At 33.1% G+C, this 23676-nt stretch overlaps 2 protein-coding genes across 10 annotated transcripts in view; one reads left to right on the forward strand and one right to left on the reverse strand.

Moving 5' to 3' along the window:
• Positions 1-97: 97 nt before the first annotated feature.
• LOC128171207 (multiple epidermal growth factor-like domains protein 10) lies at positions 98-5252 on the forward strand. 6 transcript variants are annotated; one of them, XM_052836944.1, is made up of 10 exons: positions 98-256; positions 939-1095; positions 1632-1703; positions 2398-2469; positions 2830-3026; positions 3337-3444; positions 4109-4219; positions 4636-4743; positions 4892-5002; positions 5115-5252. In XM_052836944.1, the coding sequence occupies exons 1-10, from the start codon at positions 169-171 to the stop codon at positions 5243-5245; spliced, it is 1155 nt and encodes a 384-aa protein (XP_052692904.1). In that variant the 5' UTR covers positions 98-168; the 3' UTR covers positions 5246-5252. The 6 variants fall into 6 exon arrangements, with proteins under 6 accessions (XP_052692904.1, XP_052692907.1, XP_052692906.1 ...); XM_052836947.1 differs by having other exon boundaries at positions 2836-3026; XM_052836946.1 differs by having other exon boundaries at positions 2404-2469.
• A 247-nt stretch (positions 5253-5499) lies between these two features.
• LOC128171204 (uncharacterized) overlaps positions 5500-23676 on the reverse strand; it is a 28819-nt gene continuing 10642 nt past the window's right edge. For 2 of the 4 annotated variants that reach the window (XM_052836941.1, XM_052836939.1), the window contains exons 3-24: positions 20826-20997; positions 18443-18552; positions 16837-16991; positions 16473-16632; positions 15573-15687; positions 15263-15407; positions 14712-14874; positions 14132-14246; positions 13823-13970; positions 13335-13506; positions 12855-12969; positions 12573-12720; positions 12181-12231; positions 10514-10679; positions 10085-10199; positions 9639-9783; positions 8971-9130; positions 8646-8772; positions 8368-8533; positions 7771-7942; positions 7283-7412; positions 5500-7039 (exon numbers count right to left, since the gene is read on the reverse strand). In XM_052836941.1, coding sequence (XP_052692901.1) covers positions 6801-7039; positions 7283-7412; positions 7771-7942; positions 8368-8533; positions 8646-8772; positions 8971-9130; positions 9639-9783; positions 10085-10199; positions 10514-10679; positions 12181-12231; positions 12573-12720; positions 12855-12969; positions 13335-13506; positions 13823-13970; positions 14132-14246; positions 14712-14874; positions 15263-15407; positions 15573-15687; positions 16473-16632; positions 16837-16991; positions 18443-18552; positions 20826-20997 — 3189 coding nt within the window. In that variant the 3' untranslated portion in view covers positions 5500-6800. The remainder of the gene's footprint in view (positions 7040-7282; positions 7413-7770; positions 7943-8367; positions 8534-8645; positions 8773-8970; positions 9131-9638; positions 9784-10084; positions 10200-10513; positions 10680-12180; positions 12232-12572; positions 12721-12854; positions 12970-13334; positions 13507-13822; positions 13971-14131; positions 14247-14711; positions 14875-15262; positions 15408-15572; positions 15688-16472; positions 16633-16836; positions 16992-18442; positions 18553-20825; positions 20998-23676) is intronic. The other 2 variants (XM_052836940.1, XM_052836942.1) reach the window with 2 other exon arrangements.

Consider the following 23676-nt stretch of genomic DNA (forward strand, 5'->3'; position numbering starts at 1 on the left):
ATGGTATATAAGTACAAAATAGGATTGTACTACCTAACGAAGCGATTGTTTACAATCAGAGAATGAATGTTTCCAGGCGTTCTATTCTCTAGAGGGTTTTTATGGAAATAATAAATAAGGATATATTAGCTGAATGAGTTGGTCTCTGTTTACAACCAGTTTCCAGCTATGGAGACCAGGACTATACTTAGGCTAGTCACCATAGCAATATTTTTCTGTATCTGCATCTTAGTACTTTATCCAACAAGCGCAGAAGGTAAAACTGATTTTGCAAATTTGATCATTTCTTGCATCTTGATCATTTTAGGCAAATTTTACCAAATTTATGGATAGAATATTGATTAAAAAGGAATTTAATGGCTAAAAAATATTAAGGAGAAAAAAATTGTCTTTTTTTCTTGCATCGAGATCCAGATTTTGAAAATGATTATGCACTTTAATCCTTTAAAACTGAAAAACAAATGTGCAAAAACGTGTTCTTAGACGATGATAGAGAAGGAACTGTTTTAACAAAATATGTTACAAATATTCGTGTAATTGCAGGTGATGTTATGGCATACATATAGATATGCAAACTACGGAGTATTGAACCATGTTTTAGCAAAACGTATTCAAAATCTCAGCATAGAATTTGTTAAAAAAAATTCATGTCTCAGAATGCAATTGTTTGCTTCAGGTTTTTTCGTTTAATCTGGTTTCGTGTATCTATTATTTCTATTTAATTGCGATACTGAAACCCCTCCACAATTGTATCTTTTTTTATATAAAACCTGTGTTTTTCGAAGTACCCGTATTTAAATTTTTGAAAATATGTTCAAATGTACCAGTATTTGAATTTCATTTGTATTTATATACATGTTTATGATTTTTCGACAATATTAACGCTATCTTCAAATAGTCCAAAGAACGTCATGTTTTGGAGTGTTTTTTTTATTAAGGAACATACCTTGTCAGAAGAAGAGTATATGTACGCAAAGGATATAATAACCACAGAAATCGCCTTATCATCAAACGAAAATTCAGGCACCGGATAAAACGAAAATTTAGGATCCGGATGAAACGAAAATTTAGGATCCGGATAAAACGAAAATTTAGGTAAGGAAGACGTTGCAAGAGGTGAAAAATGACACATGTAAAGGACTGCGAAATATGTTTGTACATTATTTACCTTAAGTCACATCTAGCCACCTTTCCAAAATTTTGGTTATCATTTAGTTAATTAAATTGCACAGGCTTCTCTTGTATATATACCTAACGCACCCGTAATATATCATTATATATGTAACCTCTTGTGTTGCCCATTTTTTTTATTAAAAAAAATAATTATGCTATTATATTAACGTTTTAAACTATACATTTTACTCAAATTTATCGACATTTTGCTTTATAGAAAAAAATTCTCAGAAACAATTAAGTTACATGTACCGCGTTGTGTACGAAAAACGATATTGTTGAAATGTTTATACACTATGGTCAACCCATCTTAACCATAGCAATTGCATAGATGATTAAAAAGCCCAGTAAATGATTCTGAATAAAAATAGCATTGATAAGTAAACATAAAATAAACATGTTATATATTCTGCTACATACAAGCTTTTTAGCTGATCAAAATTATTGGGGGTTTTCAGGTCTAGTTCGTCTGGGAGCAATAGAGTGAGAAGGCATTACAAAGGCCGCGTTTGGAGAAAATACCAAAGGAGGTTAGAATTTAAAAGTTTAAATGTTTTATCTAACATTATGTTGTGTTCATACAAAAACAAATATTCGTACACGCTGGTCAAACGTTCTGTGCCGTAACAAAGTTTTAAACAGTTAATCCTAGTGAAAGGGAAAAAGAAACACTTTATAAAAATTGACATCAAGTTGTAAACAGGAATCGATTGATTAAATCGGGCATAAGTTAGGAGAACTAATTAAGGAAATATAAGGAGAAATAAAGATGTTTTCTTCATAAAGTTTGTTATATTTATTTGATAATATAGCACAATATTATAATATTGTACAATATTTGCTCACCTATTACAAGCGCCCTCGGTTATTATGAATACACTACAAACGACCCCGCTGGAAAAATATAATGAGATTAGAACCTATTAATGTTAATACATTACTGAATTATGTCCAAAATACATGTAATATCAAATGTACGTTTTACGCTAGTCAAAACTATACGCTACAGCTAATATTAATCAGTTGATTGTAAAATGATATTAAAGAACATTTCATTAATATGGTGATTAAGAAATAAAAAAAGAAACGTTTGAATAGCGAAAACGTTTGTTTAGAGAAGAAAATAAGGAAATGTTTGAATATTAAATCCGTTTTAGTTTTCTTCTGTTTGTTCGCGTGACTTCGCAACATATATTTGATTACATAATGTGTGTAATTTTGTAGGTCTAGGAACAAAAGAGTGAGATTTGGGAGAAGACGTTACAAACGTCCCGTCAGGAGGAAATACCAGGGAAGGTTAGTCATTTCATGAAAGCCACTTATCAATTGGAATGTTGATTTTGGTAATTTTAATCATTTTTTAGCTTGTCTGTTTTATTCAGTTTCAACAACATATTTGAATGGCCAAAGTTTTTCATATCGTAATGTTTCTTCTTTTTTTTTAAATCACAATTCAATGCTTTAGCTATGGCATATTACTAGTAGATTCTGAAGCGTAGCCTTAAATCATTTATAATTTCTAAAATTCATTTTTTCAAATCCTTCTTAAATGAACTTTAGCTATCATAATGGTATATCACTAAATAGATTCTGAAGCGTAGCCTTAAATCATTGACAGTTTCTGGAATTCATTTTTTTAAATGTTTACTTTTTTAGACCAAGACACATTATAGTGCACAATCGTCCTTCAACAACCATACACGTCCACTACTACATCCGGCCGTCGTATTTACCGCCTTACCTCCCACGTGGCTGCGGTGGTCGATGTGGCCGAAACGCTTTCTGTTGGAGAGGTCACACGTGCGTTTGTAGACACGGTTATAAAGGGAATCCATTGAAAAGATGTTACCCAGGTACTTTTCATTAACAGTTATACGTCACACATTAAATTTGTTAATCAGATTTGATTTGTAAGATGGTCTTTCAACACTTTAAGTACTCATCTTGCTTTGAACCGAATAAAGTGTATCATAAAGCACATTTTAAGTTTGGCAACAGTACGTTAATGAAGTTTTTTAAAAAATAATTCTTTTTTTTCAAAATGTGAAGTCATCAGTTGTCTTTGGTTAAAAAAAACTTCGCCACGAAAAGAATCCGTTGAAAAAAGTATTCCGGAAAAAGATATTTAGAGTTTATTAATATTTTATTTTTCCTTGCTACAAGGGGGAGGTCCATGTGGCAACAGATGTGGTAAAAATGCCGTCTGCAGTGCTGGGAAATGCACGTGTAAGAAAGGATACTGTGGAAATCCGTTGGTAGCTTGTTTCCGAGGTAAACTGTAACAGTTGTAAACTACTGGTTTTTCAGTTGTTATCCGTGTTCTGTTGAATTAACGAAAGTTTGCTATATACTCTATATATATATATTAAATACATATAGGATCTCTCATGATTTGCTATGGTATATGATTTTTATCCAACGAGTTGTGTGTTTTCTATCCCCGAGCCTTGGCGAGGGGATAGAAAACACACAACGAGTTGGATAAAAATCATATACCATCGCAAATCATGAGAGATTCTTTTTATCACATGTTTTACCAAGTATTTTGTTAATCCCAACTTTTTCTGTAAAAATTGTGATTGTGAGCCGCACAACACATTATTTACAACACGTCAACAACGTTACGCATGAAAAAAAAGTTCCTTGAAGTTTAACAAACAGACATTCATTTTCGAACATTTTTTTATGAATTCATGACAAATAACTGAAACAACATTAAATGTTTCAAATTTATATCTCAACACCCCTCAACTGAATTAATTATTTACTTTTTCATTCTACGTCAATCAACCGTCTTAACCTACGTAATGATTAACTATGACGTCACGTGGCGTAAGAACACACGGTGGAATATCAAAAATTTATCCCATGAGTGATATCCACCGTATATTGGGATAAACATGTGATACAATAACTTTATATTTCATTTTTACAGAATATAGATGCAAGAAAGGCTGCGGTGCCAATGCTGTATGCGATAAGCGCACAGGAAAATGTCAATGTAAACCCAAGTTTATTGGTAACCCACATGTACGCTGCATCTCGCGTAAGTATAATTAATCCAAAAGAGAGGCAATTACATGTCGTACAAACGTTTTAAAATTATTACGTGTAATAGAGTCACATGAACTTGTGTAGTTGTAGGCATGCGCAGTGACCTCTCGTCGTAATAATTCTCATGTGTTAGTTGATATATAACTGTTTAGAAATAAGAGAACTGTGTAAATGTATAATATTACGTAGTGGTCACGTGACATTCTGAAATTGATGTTAATATGTAAATCTGATTTGCTATATAATTAACAATATGAAGTTTTTTTCCACATATTTGTACAATGTTAACAATTTTGACATTGGTGGTTCACTAAATAGAACAGACGTTGGTTTACGTAACTGTATTGCTCTCTATGACGTTGATGGTTTATGTGTGTGCTTGTCTCTAATATTCATTTTTTTTATCAGTGTACGGGTGTACAGGAGGTTGCGGCCCTAATGCCGTGTGTAAGAATGGTAAATTCTGCGCCTGTAAGCCAGGCTATGGTCCTAACCCTGTCATTGGGTGCAAACCAGGTACTAACTGTTATGCGTATAATTTCTATTTTCAAGCAGATTCAGGAAAATGTCAGCAAAGTTTATAGAAATTGGATCTACATATTTTGGCGATTTTTGAAATCAACCAATCAATATTGCATTCTTGGACTGTTGAATTTTTTAAAAGTGCCCGGATGTGTCAGGAAATGTGGACTCCATGCATATTGTGACGCACCGAACCGGAAGTGCGTGTGCAGACCTGGATACGTGGGAAATGCCTATGTCCGATGTCGACACAGTGAGTAATGTTACATTCGAGCTGCCTTAATAACATTTTTCCACGCTTGCGACATTTTTAAATGGTTTTTAAAGAAGTAATTATGCAGAGGGTAATTTTTTTCAACTTTCAGTTTACTCAATTCCTTGCGGAGGGAAGTGTGGTGAAAACGCCTTCTGTAGAAAAGGCGTGTGTGTCTGTAAACCTAGTTGTCATGGCAACCCATACACAAATTGTGTGAAAGATGCGAAAATAAAAGGTTAATCACGAATCAGAAGAAATACTGTGGTCTGTAAAGATATTAGAGCAAAAATAGTTGTAGCAAAGTTTATTAAGACTGAAAATAGTTTCCTGTTTTTATAAACATATTTATTTATTGTTTTTCATTCGAATTGATAACCTATCTTGAGATGATGTATCTCTACATCATACTGTTGTCTTGAATACGTTAGTTTTAATAACAGTGTAAACCGAATGTTAAGCCAGTAATATAAATATTGCAATTGAAAAAGCATTCATTCTGTTTCAAAATGTATTTAAATAACAATGTCATGTAACATAGTTTTATTTCGCATTCATGGTTTTATTATAAACATAAAGACATCAATATACAAACTCCACTTCAATATACAAATTTCACTATACATTTTATATCAACAGCGACATAAACAAGTTTAAACATATAAACACAAACGTCAATTCCTCAAACATTGTTCTTGAGAACGTACAGCAATAAAAAGACTATTCTGGTGGCGTTTGAGATTAATGTTCCCATAATTAAGCTGATTAGGTGGGTTTTGCAAATAACAAAACAAAAATCTCAAAATTTAAATTCATGAAGAAAAAATAACAAATGCTATCTTTTAAAGATTATTTGTTTGTCCTCTCATATGTCTGAAAAATTAATTTCGTTCTCAGTTTGGGGAAAATATCTAAGGTTGTTCTCAGAATATCTATCAAAATACTTTTATCTTAGTCGTCTACTGTGGTTTCATTAACATTCAAGGGTATCAATTTTCGTGGATAAAGTGAAAATCACAGTTTCAAGGATACGTAAATTCGATGACAATGACCCTTTCAATACAAAATGTTAATAGAAATTGCGTTTCAATGTACATTTTATTTCATGGATCAACTTAACAACGAAATCCACGAAAACTGTTATTCAACGAATCTTGATGAAACCACAGTATTAGAGAACAAAACATTTATAGAGGAAGAGGAAGACATGTCGTATAGAATCATGGTACGTTGAACACAATGCATTATTTTTAAAAATGAGTTGACTACATATACATGTTAATATTTTATACATAGACATAAATAACAATGATGGAATTCTAGAAGAACATGAATATTACATGGTATGGTTGGAGACATGCGTCCAATGGATTTATTTACTTTTGTTTCCCTTTTAGAGGAAAATGTCTGCCCTTGAAAACTACAAAAGGAAAGTGTTTGTAGTTATTAATAAGCTTAATGTTGAAAACACATTCTTTTAAATATTAACCACTCCTGTCGAACTCGTCATCCATTGATTCTGACCCTGGAATCAATTGTATTTGGAATGTCAATAAACTGCGAATCTTTGATTTCGTAACAGACGTCCATTTCACCATTACAAAGATACACAATTGCAATTAAGACTGAATACCCGGTAATCACTAACCACAACACTGCACTTTTTTCCATAAATATTTCTGCGGAAGACAAACGTGATAATCCGCGCGTTCATGCAACCGCTTTGAATAGAACACTTGCATAGTATTGCAATGTTAATCTCACTTGGAAAGTCTTAAAACAACGTGGATACGTCGTATCACCTTTTCACAAGGTAAACAATGCAAAATGTCGATAAAACCAACAAATACGAAACTATCGCGCTGAACTGCGTGCTAGCTGCATTCACTCCTCGAGTGCTCATAGAGTCAGATGACGTAGTAGTCTCTTCTTCCACTTTGAATAAAATTCTATCAATAATGTGAATCATCCCGTTATTTGCCAGGATGTTGGATTGGATGATCCTTGATTGTACGCCGTTCCATTCAAGCACAATATCTATAAAAGTAAAAGAAACATATATTGGAATTCCGCGTTGACAAAATATTTAAAAGTAAATAAATACTGTAAAGGACTATTTTTCATAGCGTGCGTGATCAGGCTATGCCAACACCAACATTTTAAATTACTGCTCAAAGTTCTAACTTTAAGATCTTAGTGCATAAGTTTGAATAATTTATTGAATAAAAACAAAACACTTGAGGCTGTGTACAGAGTTGACAAAGGTTGATATTTTTTTACCTTCTGTGTCGTCATCCTCAAATATGACGTTGACACTTAGAACACATTCGGTAGAATTTTGATTGCCACAGATGGCTCGAATTTTCTCGATACTTAGAGATGTTCCATTGACGGTGTGCCGCTCCAACAGCTAGAGAAAAAAAGAACCTCATTAGATATTTTTCAAAGCATTCTCGTTTTTTTTAATGAAAAAAGACAAGGATCTTTGGATGACACAATATCATAAAATTGTTTTTTTTAATAGCTCTTTTTCAACTCCAACTTAGATAAAAATATATTAAGAATGTCCTTATCAAAGCCAATGTCTGTATATATTTTGCAATCCATAATTAAATGCATATGTTTTGATGATGGTTTTTCCTTCTAAATTGTATCCGAAAAAAATAACTTTTCTGGGTTTTTTTGCATCGTATCCCTAGAACATTACCAATGAAACATTAAACTTTCGAATAAACGCCTTATAATAAAATCAAAGAAGTTAAAAATACCTCATATTTCTCTGTTGAGTTGACAAGGTTGTGTAGATAGAGTATCTCTGGCTGAGACAGATAAAGGAAGGCCTCACTGGCCGGCATGAACACAGTGAACTCGTTGTTAATGTCCCGGAAGTCCTCCTCTACTCCCGGCGGGAAAATACCCATGATATTTTGTAAGGAGGCCCTGGAAACGCAAACTCATTTGTCAAACACTTACTCATTTAACAAGACTATATCATCGACTTTATCTAAATTTATTTATATCGATAAAATTGAAGTAACCTGCTTAAGCCTAAATATTTGTTTTTGGGTATGATTATCATTATAACATAACATTCGTTCCTTAGTAAGCATCCAGCTCATTCAGATTTTAAAATAATTAAAAACATAAAGCAATTCTTTTATATGAACAATGAATATTTCTTCTTTTTTTTAATTATTTTCATATACACATCTGTTGGGGTTTTTTTTTTTTTACATTGAACAGAACTACTTTGTATAATATACTGCATATTGTCAGTGGCAAAAAGGTAGTAACTTTTGATCTTGAATTCCTTCTTTTCAAAACTACTACATTAGTATTTTCTATATTTAATATAATGAACTTACTTTAACTTATCCTGGGCTTTCATTTCGTCTATGATATTTTTAAACGAGTAATCCAGGAACCCATCTATGACGTATACGACCCCGTTGCTGCAAGCGAACCCATCCCTGTTAATGTCAAGGTCGTATCTAAGGTTACTGTAGCCAGCATCGATGGATGTACCCGCAACTGTGGGAAAGGTTATCAAAATAATAATTAAGTTATTTATCAATCCAAAATTCATACGGTTCAAAAATATCATGAAGATATTAATTAAAGTTATAACACTTTTAGCACTTACCAGTACTTTGTTTCGCAAAGGTGAATGGAATTCCATACATTGAGCGGAAGGTGAATCTGTGTTGCATGTTGGTCCGGACAAATTTACTGTCCAGAATGCCGTTCGGAATAACGTGACCCTTGAAAATCTGTAAGAAAAAATATTGGGGGAGTTGAAATCCGAATAACATCGTGTTTATCAATGTCAATGCATTGAATTATTGTTTTGGACTGTTTTCAGCAAATCCGTGCATGCCATTTATCTCGAGAAGAGCCAGAAATTTCTGATCTACTAACGGTGTTAGCTACTGTTGTTTCGTAAATCTGACTACGATATTTATACTCACGGTTCTCAAGGCTTGGGGATTGGCTGATATCCTCTGGAGATCTCCGGGTGATAGGGAGGAAAGGAAATCGGAGGATGGCGCAAAGACCGTGATACTACTAAACTCGTCCTGGAGGAGATTGGAAAACTCTGAGAGATTCTTCATCAGGTCATAGAAAGCCCTGAAATCACAAGGAACTCTGACACTAAATATTGATTGATGGGTTGGTTGCTTCATTGAACTTTTAAACTTAACAATTCCATAATACAAATGATAACTTCGATAATTATTTAACACATTAGTCCCTATTTGTTCAACTGCATACAATTATTTCCAAAAACCATTGCAGATGGTGATATTTACTATTGGAAAAGATTTAGTCTGACAAATTAACTTTTACGAGTTATGCACCATAGCACACACACTGTCATGTAAAACTATTGATAGCATTTTATGGGAAACCCACTTCCTTTCTATAAACTCTTTCTTACTAAGATTTATTTTCAAGCACAAACAACGTTATACGAATTCAGCAAAATTCCATTCCACAGAGATATCCGTTTATGTATATCAACTAATATGTCAATAACTCTTTATCATTAAATTTTCTTTGTTAAAATTTAGTAAAATGAAAAGTATCTACTTCATCTTTTTTAATCTTTCATGTTTTGAATAGTATTCACACTGACCTTAGTTTCGGGTTGTTGTACATGACGTCAGCAGCTACGTAGAAGGGAAAATACATGATGGTGTCGACCACATGGATGATTCCATTGATAGCAGGGATGTCAGACCGAATAATCCGGGCCTTTACGTTGTTATTTGTTATAAACACTGAAATGAAAGTTAGGAGATGATTATTATCTTTTAAATGGCATAGTAGATAATAAACGTACATGTTTTTAATCTAAAATCATATGATTATATTTATATGAAGAAGCATTGAAGTGAAATAAAAAAAATAATAACTTAATATGATATAACATTGTTGTTAAATTTTATTTGATGTCATTCGGAAATATCTATAGAAAAAAATGATTTTCACGTAAACGTTTAGTGTATAAAAATGATCAGATTTAAAAATTTAAAATAAAAATACTTAATGGTAACACAAAACTGTTATCTATATATTTACCATCCGAGGAGTCACGAGAAATGTGAAGGAATTCTTCCTCTGCTTTCATACTGATGCCGTCATAGAGATCATTTGCATATTTACTTCCGGTTGATGTCACGTGAGCTTTCAAAACCTTTGGAAATGATAGGTTTTACTGAGTGAATATCAGAAGAATATAATTTAAAAGACTAGTTATTACTTTATTGGTACATTCGAATTTATGACGGAATATGGACTTGTTATCAATACTGAACATAATTAAGACTTTAAAACCGTAGTTATAAGGATGCGTAAAATCATGAACAAAATTTCTTTCAATACAATACCGGTATATTATTAGAAATTGTAATTTAAGAAATATTTCGTCTATCAACTCAACAACAAAATCCACCACAACTGGTATTACTCAAATATTGATGAAACCACGGTATACAGCATATCACGTACATTTTGGAAAAGGGTAGAGTTGGCGAACAGAGTGTCTGCACGTGCCCTCGGAATGCTGGAAAATGCGGAGTTGACCGGGATGAACAGGGTGAAATGATTGTTCTCGTTCGACAAAGATAAGGACAGCTCCTTCATTCCTTCCAATCTCAAAATGTTAGAAATCGAACTGCAAAGACAACCAGAGGTACATTTTATAAGAACTGGCATGTTGACTGCATGTGTCTTCGTGAATACATGTCAACTTCATATTTTAAATTTAAAGATACCGCAGTATAAAGTCACAATTTGAAAATATGACAAAACAAAACCCCAAAAATAAACGAAGTAACCTTTTATAAAACCACTATTACTTTTCTTCCCAATATTTAAAAAAATGTTAAATATTTGTTAATAATCAATAAAAACAATCGTGTTAAAGTTTTAAAAATGAATATTTTTAAGTCAAATAATAGTTCTTTGCCAACAAAACTGTATTTGGAATCTTGATACTGAGTAAATAATTGGCCCGTCGGATTTCTATAGATAACCCTGTATACTGGGTATTCACACGGTTTGATCCAACTGTTATTGCACTCTGATTACAGCTGGTTTATCAATAAATACAATATTATACAGAGTTCAAAGTTCAGGTCGTGTAACACTCAAAGAAAAGGGTGATAACCTAGCACATTGAGGTCAAATTTTGGATTTCAAAGAATATTCTATATATGATATGTGTGTGTTCTAATAGATTTATTTCTGGTACAAATATTCGTTCTGTCCTGTAAAACGAAAGAGAAAGATGCAATATTTAGATTTCTAGCCTTAGATGACTCTAATGTTATAAACATGCATAAAGTGTCTGCAAAAAAGTATCCTATAAATTTACAAACCAACGTTTTGGGCTCTTTTAACTTGTTTTTTGGCATTCAGGTTAAAAATAAAACCATGTTAAATAAAAACAACCATAAACATCTGATATTATAATTATCAATAATGCCAGACAATCTAAATTTTCTAAACAATCAAAGATATCAATTTTTCTCTCTCGGAATATTAGTCTTTTATCAATATTTGAAAATGTCAGATATTAATTTTATCAACATAAATTAATAACATGTTTTTGGACGTTCAGACAAATGGATGTATACGTCTATCTTTTTAACTTGGTCCGTGAGTTAAGTGGTGATATGAGAGGAAGGGTGTTTGATGACACAAAGTGTGATCAAAGGCTACACGAGATGTGAATCTAGCCTCTCTACAAGCCGTGTCTAAAAATAAATCTTCCAGGAAAAGCATTGTGGGATAGAAATTTTAGTTTCACTATTAATCTAAAAAAAATAAAGCCATATAACTTTAAGCAATTTTTATACGTCTAACTTTCCTTGAATTTTAATCGAAAATTTTACGAACAGCTATTATAATATTCCGAATTATTTTTTTTTAATATGTTAAACCTTTGATATCAGAATTGAAACACAAATATCATTAATCGGTTAAGAAAAAATGGTAATCAAAGTTATCAAACACAATGATAATCAATTAATTTACAAGCATCACTATTAGCTTATCAGATTTATATATATGATTGTATTAATTAAAATCACTCCAAGTTTTTGCCTTTTGTTTTCAATGAGTTCGTTAATTAGCCTTTCCCGGAAGATCATGATCAACCATTACATACTTACAACGAACGATGCACCAAAATTCGACACGAGAGTAAATATTCTCTGAATATGCTATAAAAACATACACGTAATTATTCAGTTTTTTACTCATCTTTTAGAAGGCTTTCAATGTAATATTTGTCAACATTTTTTAAAGCGTTTGTCATGCAACGATTTTAAGTAAGCTCAAATTGCGTAAATTTTAATAATGAGCGTGCAAATGCAATTGTTCTCCTTATATATACCAGCTTGTGTCGAATGCTCTAGGCGTAACTTTACAAATCTTTAATATCAGGCTTATCTATGTGAAATATTGTGGGTTTTTTAAATAAAAACAACTCAAAAGCAGAAATAAACTGAATGATACGACCATAATTTAACACGTGATATTAAGTGTAATTTACACAATTTACCTGATGTCCCCATGACGTGCCATTTCGTCCATGATATTCCTTGTAGGTATGTGTAAAATATTGTCTATGATATGTAGAACTCCATTCGAACACCAGACGTCGCTAGTGACGATATTAGCCTCGATATGACTTCCTTCAATGGTGAACCCTAAAATAAATACCTAACATGATTTTATTTTGACCTTTTTTTAAACAAAGCAATTATATAATGCACATTGCTCTGAAATAAATAATTAGCAGTCAATGTTGTCTGCAGACGAGAAAGATTTTAATATTGCTTACCACTGTCCAGATTCTGTATCGTCACTCGTTGTCCTCCGTAGGTATACTTTAGAACGACACTGTAGATTTCTGTGCTTGACAGAGATTCTCCTTCAATGATATGTCCTTTTAAAGCCTTTATAAAAGAAAGTATTATGATATTAATTTACGAAAAAGTTTGTCTTTAGTATTTCCTTATTTGATTTTTTTATTCAATATTGCTTACATACATCTAGCATTTAATATTTAGCTTGCCTCGAATTTAATTTTTACTTTAACTCATATTATTTTTATGCAAAATATCAGCTACCAAATCTAATATCTAATTAAGATTCGTTTTTTCATCAACTTCTAATTTTTTTTACATCGCTTTTAAATGTCATTTATTTTTATTATCTGATTGTGCGTGAGTTTTTATGAAGACTAGTTTGTGAAATGATATCTATCTAATTTAAGTTTCTTCATTTCGTTTAATCATCATTATAATCTGTGCAGTCTCACCCTCAGTGCTCTGTCTGAGTGCTCCACAAAAATGCTTTTTCGCGTCTCATTGCGCAGACTCATCATGGTAAGGTCAGAGGGCATGAAGACGGTGACCTTGCCCCCAAGGCTTGTGCGCCCCGAGAGAATCCCCTCTAGTTCCTGGAAGTGACTCAACATCTCGCTAATTCTCCTTTTGATCGAGAAAAATAAGTTTTCAAATAATTAGAAATTCACATTGTTGCGACATTTTTTATGAATATCCTTTGAATTGTTTTTTTTTAAATGTACATGTATAAAGAACCGTCATAAACATAACTATTATCAGTCCTTTTCTTTTGACATAAAAAATTTAGATATCATCGTTCATGTGTCATATATCATGAAAACAAAGCAAAAATATAACTGTAAAAAATTGATAACTTTACGTGCACAATAAAATGATAATTTGCAAATTGAATTGGCAGATATGTAAATAAATAACATCTTTATGCGAAATGCAAGCTTACAACAGCTGGTTGTTTCCTTTAATAGCGTCAAGAACTGTAAATTGGTCGAGCCGAAACACATTGGACACGATGTGAATGACACCGTTTGTACATCCGATGTCAGCCTGCTCAATTTTAGCCAAAACGTTTCCATTTTGAATGTAGATATCTGGAGCAAAAAGTGAATTTGTTACAAACCAAGAAAGGCAATCCTTAAGATATAAATAAAAAACCGTAAAAACTTCAAAAATATAAAGTTTCAAGGTAGTACGAGGGTGTGTACACTAATAAGGAAATTTAGTAACTGCCGAAATTTGCTTGGTTTCTCACCATTATTAAACTTTCGGACTGTAAGGGTAAAGTTGTTGATGGTCTTCAAGGTTTTCCCGTCGGTGAGGTCTGCAAAACTGACGTCGACTCCTTTAACGATGTGAGCTCCCAGAACCTACAAAAGAATCACAAGATTCAACAATATTACAATAATGTGAAATATTGTTCTATCTTTTTTTTTAGATTTCTAGGGGGTTTTTTTAAATAAAAATTCCGCAAAAAGCAATATTGGGCAAAGTAGCTTTTTTCACTTTATTATCCGTCATAAGTAAATTCTACATATAGTTTAATACATAGAAGTGGCAAACATTTTCCCCGTACTGATAATAAGGTTTACATTATACTGTAATGATGGTGTAATAATTAAATCATTTCATGAATGCGCAAAATGGGTGGGTCGCGCTGTTGTCTTTTTATTCAATATAGGTATATAATTCTACTGCTACTATCTCCCTGCATAAATTTTAGGTGGTTATATATGCATGGTTTTCATTTTTTGAATGGTCCATTCGAACACCGTGTAGAAACGATCTTCCCAGATGGCTCGCGATCTGATTGGATGGAATCCCGACCTACTCACCTCGCTTCGTAGTCGATCGTCCTGCGCCATTTGTTGCTGTAAGGTCCTGGGTACCTTAGCAAACGCGTCGTTGTTTGGCGCAAAAAAGGTGAAGGTCTCAACGGTACTTTGTATGTGGGACAATAGGTCCCCAGGAATCCCATGAAGGTGGCTGGCAAAGATACTACAAACAAAGAGAAAGCCAGTTTTGTTTATTAATTATAGAAAATGACATGGTTAATTGTAACTATGAAAATATTTGCGACGATCGAGGGGGGTGGGGGGGGGGTTCTACATATCTACTTATGTTTCGTCAAATCTACCAATCATGCCAATAATGTTATTTAAATGAGAGTCTGCTATTAAATGTGAAACTGCAGAACTGTTGTGATCAATAATGACCCCTCTTGAATTACGAAAAGAGAGATTTTAATCATCAGACAAAGGTTTAATCACTTTATGTTTGAATCTACATACTTCAACAATTCAAGCATCGTTTAAATATGTATCTGCTTCGGTAGTCTAATCCTCATCCGAAAAAACATGTATAGATAGAAACCTCTCGGACCTACCTTAGTGACTGAGTGGTGTTTGTTTCTACAAATACAGTCTTATAGATGAAGTACAGGATGTGGTCGATCACGTGAACAACGCCATTTGCAACCGGGATGTTAGGGAAGGTAATTTTGGCGCGAATCCTGTTGCTCTGAACAAACACTAGAAAAAAAGACAACACATTTGGCAAATAAGTTTGTGTTTTTAAAGATTAAAACTTATCTTGGTCATATTTTCATTCAAAATGGTCTTTATTTTCAGACTGATAAGAATACTGTTTGCATAAACGCCTCAAATAAAATAGTTTGAATATTAGTAGCTGCATACCATCCTCCCCCTCTCTGACTAAATGGATCGTTCCTTTCATGCTTTGAAGGTCCTTCAGCTCGCCTCTTGCGGGGATAAACAGGATACTGTCTCTCACAAGATGGGCGTGAATAGTCTGTAATGGCAGTATACATCGGGTGAATCATAAAGTATTTAATATTCATAAAATGTCGAAATAATGTATACATGGAACCCCCCCCCCCCCCCCCCCCCCGTATAGCTTTCGCCCCTTTTGTCTTCGTTGTCAGCGTTTGAATTTGAGACAAGACAAATTCCAATGTCTCAAATTATCTCTCTTTAAACAGAACTTTATCTGAGCGAATTCAGAACACAACCGATTGCAAGTGTAGAAGGGCGAAAATAATCCTGTATACCGTATCAACGCTTATAAAAAGGAGACTGAATGGTAAATAAATTAACCATCAGATCTGCTTTAAAAAATTCAAATACGACAGAATGGGCCATGAACTATTATTTGGTAAAGAAAATTTCCAAAACTTTTAGCACTTACAGAGTTCGTCCAGTAAAAGATGTGAATACGGAATAAAAATGGCCAGACCATCCTGTCGTTTTGATATAAACGATGTTTGAAATAATCTAAAATAATCTAAACTGGCGCTTATTTTATACATTCCAGGCCTATACGACGTACATGTACATGCAAAAGAATAGAGGACCTCACATATTACTTCGATAATTAGGCCTTTTTAAGCTTTTAAGATACACATTTTCAAATTTTAAGACTACAGCCAGGGAGTAGATAATTTTTCATATGAAATATACTTGTAGATTAATTTTCATGTTGGACAGATTTTTAGAGATCCATATGGTTGCAAAACCTAGATTATATTAAAATTGTCGTAATAAGTTATGGGCTTTTTTCTACATAGATAAACTTACATAGTTAAGTAACGTTGTATTGAAAAACAAAATATCCTGGGCTTTGCTTGGCATTGGAAACAAGATGGCGTCGGGCGGGACGAAGGCGGTAAATTGGTGATCTATGCTATTGGTTGCTGCCTTAGTCTCCGGGGCGATAATGGAGGCCCTGGCAATTGACCTGTGGAACGAAAATTATGTATATGTCATATCATATTTGACCATACTAAGAACAGACTTTTATCTTATATTGTATTCCTGAATCAATCTAATGATACGAAATTATGCAATAATTATGAAGTTGACACCTATTTTTATAAATCATACTGTTTTCCGAAAGCTCCGCGACAGTGTTTATTCTACATTACTACTTTGAAAAACTTACTGAAATTCATATCCCGGAATATCCGGATACAAGAGATAATCGTGCAGAGTTTTGCCACTAGAGACTGGGGCCAACATCCGGTCTATGATGTACAGGACGCCATTACTGCCGACTATATCCCTGACCAATAATTCGGCGCCATTTACAGTGATAATCTAAAAAAAATAATCTCATAATTACATACAGTAGCATATTAATGTTATCTTAATTATAGTTATTTTAGTAGCTGGAATTTGGGTTTTGTGTGTGTGTGGGGGGGGGGGGTAAAATAAAATAATGGAGTTTTGGAAATCTGAGATCAATGTTTGTACGCAATACTTTATTTTGCAGCGAAAGAGCGTTGAAATTTAGCAATTTCTATAAACTTGAATAGTGAGAATTCAATCATGAATTTTCAGCATATTAAGTTTTGATGTTTTGATAATTCTATTATGAGGAAATATCAACAAAAACCGTAAATATAATCCAATCCATGTAATGATGTATTTTTTACAATGTTTTACATTAGATTTCGGAATCCATAAAGTAAAATGACATCAGAATTTTTATGTTCCAGCATCCAATAGATATTTACTGTTCACTAATTACGAGGTTTTTTAATGTATCGCCATCCAGTGAATTTCAAATACTTTAAAGAATGACATTTAACACGTTTCCTCAATTTGCAGATTTCTTCACGCCATTGTCTTGCACTACAGACCATGACTTGTTGAACAGAAATAGACTTTCTTTCAATTCTGCAGTTGTCTTATTAACAAGCTGCCAGAAATCTGTCATATTGAAGGACTCGTGTAACATCTCTCCCCCAAAAATCGTCTAATCTGGGCATAGAATATGTATTCATGTGAATATGAAGGATAAGAGTGTTTTAATATTTGTAACATCTGAATTTTTAACGAAAATAAATTTGCATTCTTTAGAAAAAAGCGCAAAGTGTGACGTCAATTTATTCATTTATGCGGATTGTTGTATTTTTTAAAGGTTGTTCGCATATTATGTTTTACCTATTAACATAATTAAAATAGCAGTAAAATAGAAATTAAAATGTAATACATGACATTTTTATAAAACCAGGTTTCAAATTGTCGCAGTGACTCTGAAGTTTCCGTTACTTCACGATGCTAATTCTATTAACCCTTCTCGTATGCGGGGTTTTTTTTCATATTTCACAATTATCCCTATGTGTCTTTCCGCACTCAGGTCACGTAATACGATCATAGTAAAATTTGTGTTTCTATTACATTCAGTTGCAACTAATAATTACGAAATGCAATTATGATAATTTCATTCCTTGAATATTGATCGATATGAAATCATATACAAAGCATCTATGTTGCATTTTCTTTCAGAGATACTAGTACATGTAGTTATGTAGTTGATACAACGAAAGTCAGCGAAATCCTTTTGATATGTTTTGACTCAGTTTTTTCAATACAATAATGATATACGATAATGAATATTAAGAGGCATTCAAGTAAAATTTATATTCAGATGGTCGTAGTTTCACGATCTCTCTGAATTGAAGTATTGGTACTGTAGCTATCCCCCCCCCCCGGGCCCATTCTGCCTGACCCGGACACCCCGAATGTGTGTTTGTAAGTGTTACCTTCTCACTTCCATCGTAGAACAGGTTGAGTCTAAGGTTGTAGTTTGAGGGGTGTTTGGATATTACGGTCTGACCGTCGACGATTTCATCCGCAAAGATTTTTCCCCTACCTAAAAAAAATAATAACACAGATACTAGTAATCAATTGATAAAACTTTTTTTCTTTCAATGTTATCTTAACGGAACATCATGGATAAAATAAGGAGTTTTTAGTGCATTATTTATTAATGTCCTTTGCACACAAAAAAAACCAGAAATTAATGCCAGGTACAGATTATCAGATCGGTGTGGTAAAGGACATACATGTAGAGCAATGTAAACGTGATGAATGGTCTTCTTTGTCATTGCATGCATTGTAAGCCAATTAACTTACATGTACTTATTCTTAGTGAACGATAAATAAATAATTTAAAAGATAAAATTCCAAAAGGTCGGTCAGATTTTTTGTTATATTTCGAAACAACAAAAAAAAAAATTAAATGACAGAATTTACGTCGATTATAAAAAAAAATCATAATTTTATAGTTTTAGCATTGATATTTTCTTGTGCTGATTTCCTCTTTTAAAACTCAGGCGTTCCATTTATCAGAATATAAGACATATATTTCCTTTTTTAAGACAATTGATTTGAACATCATTAGTCCAGCTTTTCTATGTTTAATAAAGAGGGCCATTTGTAGACGGTATTGATCTCCTTTAGATGGAGAGCTCTATTTAAAAGGAATATGTACGGATTTTGATTTTTTTTTTTCTTTACTAAATAATAGATTATCGCTTAACAAATCATATCTTCCAATTTTCGGCAAATCTGATGGTTAATTCGATGACCATCTCTCCTCCTTACTTTCAGCAAAAACAATCATGTGTGAATGAACTTGACACGTGTCTTTCCTCTAAATTCATAGTACCTGTTTTTTGTATTCTTGTACTACTTAACCTTAGATTTTAACACAGCAATTAATTATCGCTAATAATTATGTCCATACATTAAAAAGAAAAATAATAATTAATCATGTAGGGCAAAAAAAATTATGTCACTATAGTCAATGAGAATAACACGAATCTGATGTGGGTCATTTTTATAACATCATTATCAAGATAAAAAAAAATCATTATTGATTCAGCGATCATTTTTTAAAGGCAAAATGGTCATAAAATGTATAAAATAAAACACAAGAAGAGTATAAAAAAATCAAATATATGTAAATGTACATATGCATCATAGAGAAATTCAAGTCAAATATTTTTATAAAAAGAAAACATTTCTTATCCCATGGCTTTGAAAGCGCTGTAATATTTTTTTAGATGATGCGTTTGACTTAATGTGATAAATTTGGTCATAAAAAAGCAAGAAAACTCAATTTTATGTAAATGTACATATGTATATACATTTTAGAAAGTCAAAAAGGTGTTATAAAAAAAACTGTCTTTATCCAACGCAATTATAAATTTAACAGGTGATACATTTTTAATTAAAGTCATAAATTATAACATATATATAATAATGTGACCGTTGACATTTTACACGCTGTGCTTTATCTACATTTTTTTTCTTATATACACCTCACAACGCCAATTTATCACAAAATTCCAAATCATTTCACCTTTAAAAAATAAATTAGCATTACAAGACATTTTGGTAAAAGAATTATAAATATTTGGTATTATTTTTTTAAATATCATTCATACAGAATAAACACGCAATTGTAATTTTTTTATCCCTATCTGTAAATGTGATATGTGGAAGATGCACATCACTAGTTTGTTTTTTGTGGGTTTTTTTTTTTTTTTTGTTTTTTTTTTTGTTTTTTTTTTTTTTTTTGGGGGGGGGGGTTGTTTGGGGTTTTTTTTTTAGGGGGGGGGGGAGGAGGTGAGCTGTTTAAAAAAGTTGTAAGCAAGATTTCTTTTTTAAAAGATAATGTCACATATTTTTGAGCCTCTTAGCTAATATATAACGAAAGAGCAATGTTTTTGGTACATCTTTGTCAGTGAATAACTATAATTCAAAACTTTCAAACTTTCGTTTATAAATATGAATAAAGAGAGAGAGAGAGAGAGAGAGAGAGAGAGAGAGAGAGAGAGAGAGAGAGAGAGAGAGAGAGAGAGAGAGAGAGAGAGAGAGAGAGAGAGAGAGAGAGAGAGAGAGAGAGAGAGAGAGAGAAGACGGGTGTTGAGGCTGTTAAACTTTCGAGATTAAATGATGTCAACGAATTATTCTACAGTATATAAGCTAATGTGGATAGTGCACCAGTTTAAACCTTACAGACGTCAGTCATGTCACACAAAAAATTAACGACTCTTGTTTTTTTGCAAGAGATTTAGGATCGAGTATTTTTTTTAGCTGGGGGAGGGGGTGGCTGGGTGGGTGAGTGGGATGTCTTACCTATATGGTATAACATTAGCGTCGTCACGCTCTCTCGGTCGTCGAGATTGTAACCATATTTTGATTGGACGTCTTTGAATTTCCAGAACACTTCAGAGGAAGGTATGAAAGCCGTAATGTCCGGCTGTTCAAATTGACTCCCCAGGTTATTCTTCAGAATCAGATCGTCTGCCTATATGGAGAAAGATTTGATAATTTTTAACCATACTTAAGAGTGGCAAAGACAAAAAAATATGTGAAAATAAATTTACGGAAGCATTTAAGTGTCGGTATATGTTTTTCGTTATCATATTCCACAAGAGTTTGAATTGAAAGGAAGCAATACAAGCACATATGTATCAAACAGAAATATAAGGGCATATTCCTGGTTTGATAGACCAGTCGTGAAAAGCTGTCTTTTTGGGGAAAAAAATTTCAATGATAAAACTCTAGAAACGGTATTATTCATTATTCAATGTAATTTGAGCGAACTCTATACTTAAATACATGAACAGATAGGTTAAACAGTACATGTACGCAATGACCGCGCACAAGTACATGTTTACACATATTGTGCATGTCCAAAATTAATATCTAAGTAAGTGAAAAGTCGGTATAAATGTATTTTGGTAGTATTTATATACAGTGTGTACGCTTTTGTCACTATATACGTCTACAACAGTTACTGAATATTTCTGATAATTCTTTATATTCAGAAAGCTTTTAGCGGACAAAGAACATGGCAGCAATAAAGGATAAAACATAAATCGTATCTGGTATGTTTTTTATGTCCAGTTTAATAGCCCGTGCCTCGTTAAAACCCTTGTAATTAATTAGTGGACAAGTCACTTTTGACAAGTTATGGACGGGCAATCATCACCGACGCCGAACCACGTGACCTTTTGACTGGTGGCCTCGCCCCTCACTGGTGCCCATTCAGCTAGTGACCGGTTCGCGCCGTACGATGATTGGGCATTGGCCAGAGACTGGCATGTTTACATGTGGTTCTTATTACACTTTTTTACGCTTTAACAATTTAGTTCGTACCAGCACCTTATTAATTCCAACGGAATATGATATTCTCAAGGTGTTGCAATTGAGTGCATAGATAATGAGAAAGATCCCGACTTACTTAAACGGCGTACATGTATATACTCTACATGTATGAAAAATTTAATGAAGCCATGATATTTTTGAGGCTCGATGTCAAAAAATTGATTTTAAAATGCAATTCAATAGAGTAATTTCTTTGATTGTGATTGTTGAAGGGTTTAATAATTTTGCATCACCCAACCTTGAAAGACAGGAGCATTAATTATCTCCTGCTTTTTGGTAAACCGTTTAAACGGAAATCATTGGAAACGCTTTATTAAAATAATTATAAATTTAATGATGAATTACGATATTTTGTTTTTCAAATTCAGTTTGATCCTGAGTTCAATTTATGAATGCGTGATACTCCATACTCAAGTTTTTAAGTGAAATGAATACTTAAAACTACGTAAGAACAATTAAAAAAGGTATTTTTAAAATACAATTGGACGGTTGAAACTGAATGCAGATCTCTGCATAATTATACAAACTTGTACTGCGAGGGGTATTCTGTAGGATTTCATTGTTATATAAAGAAGTAGTTGATAAGTTTATCGGTTTGTGTGGGGTTTTTTCTTCTTTTTTTTTTTTAGATTTGAAGTCATTAAAAAAGAGCACTCAATTAAACCATTAAACAACCAACGCAATCATTATAATACATTTCGTAACAAAAAAGACCTATACAATAAGATACAACAATCGAGAGAACGACGCTAATTGGCCAACAGTGACAAGGTAATTCGCGCCACCTGCGAAAACAAGAGAACCTGGCCATCCCACAGTGTGTCCAAACAGACGCGCGGCACCAGCTAAAATCACTCAGGCCCGGGCGCCCAGTACATCTGTGTGACCTTACAGTAACGACCCTCCGTCGTAAAGCTATTGGTGGTGGGTGATAAAAACACAGGTGGTTCCTATCCTGTCTTCTTTGACTTTGGCCTAATTCTTGGTGGTGTGGTGGTGGTGGGGGGGGGGGGGGGGTTATTAAGTGAATAGAGGATAGTTCAAATGTTATGCATCTGGTAAGGTTTTTGATTAAAGCAACAAGTGCTGGATGAAGAAATTTGCGATAGAGCAAGCTTTCAACACTGGGTTGACAATGCTGAAAAATGCATAACATCTCTGCTCTCTACTATACTTCTGTTGTATGCCTGAATGCAGATTGTCATTAGTTGTATTTATGATGGTCGATCTATATTTTTACAAATTCCTGAATAAAAATACTCCGGGTATACTATCCAAGTATGTTCCTAGAACTTTGTCCGCGATGAAGAAGTATGAATTTGGATTTGAATTTGAATTCACGAGAGAGAGAGAGAGAGAGAGAGAGAGAGAGAGAGAGAGAGAGAGAGAGAAGGTTATTTAATGTATGTATTACAAACGAATTATGGTCGGGAGAAAGGAGGGGGTGTCTGGAAAGTGAAGCGTAGGTGATGACAATTTGTGTTAATTACTAATTCTACATTTTTGGGTTTTTACACTAAATATACATTTGTTTTCTCTAGTTGCTCTTGCTGGAAGTGGGCATATACATGTGTATGCGTTCCTTCGTGCACTACAACTTTGTTTTTCAATTACGTTAATTTATTTTTAATTGTCAGGAATTTTTGACAGAGATATATAGCACTACATTCCATTCGCTAAGGATTTGAACGTGCTCATTAATGCGAGCAATTGAAGTTGGGCTTTTTTCCCCTGTGTGTCCAAAATAAGTTGCTGTCATAAATTATAATGAAAATTGATTCTTAAGACATTAAAGTGCTATATAACTGTCCCTTGT

The sequence above is a fragment of the Crassostrea angulata genome, chromosome 2, assembly GCF_025612915.1.
Source record: "Crassostrea angulata isolate pt1a10 chromosome 2, ASM2561291v2, whole genome shotgun sequence".
Taxonomy (NCBI): domain Eukaryota; kingdom Metazoa; phylum Mollusca; class Bivalvia; order Ostreida; family Ostreidae; genus Magallana; species Magallana angulata.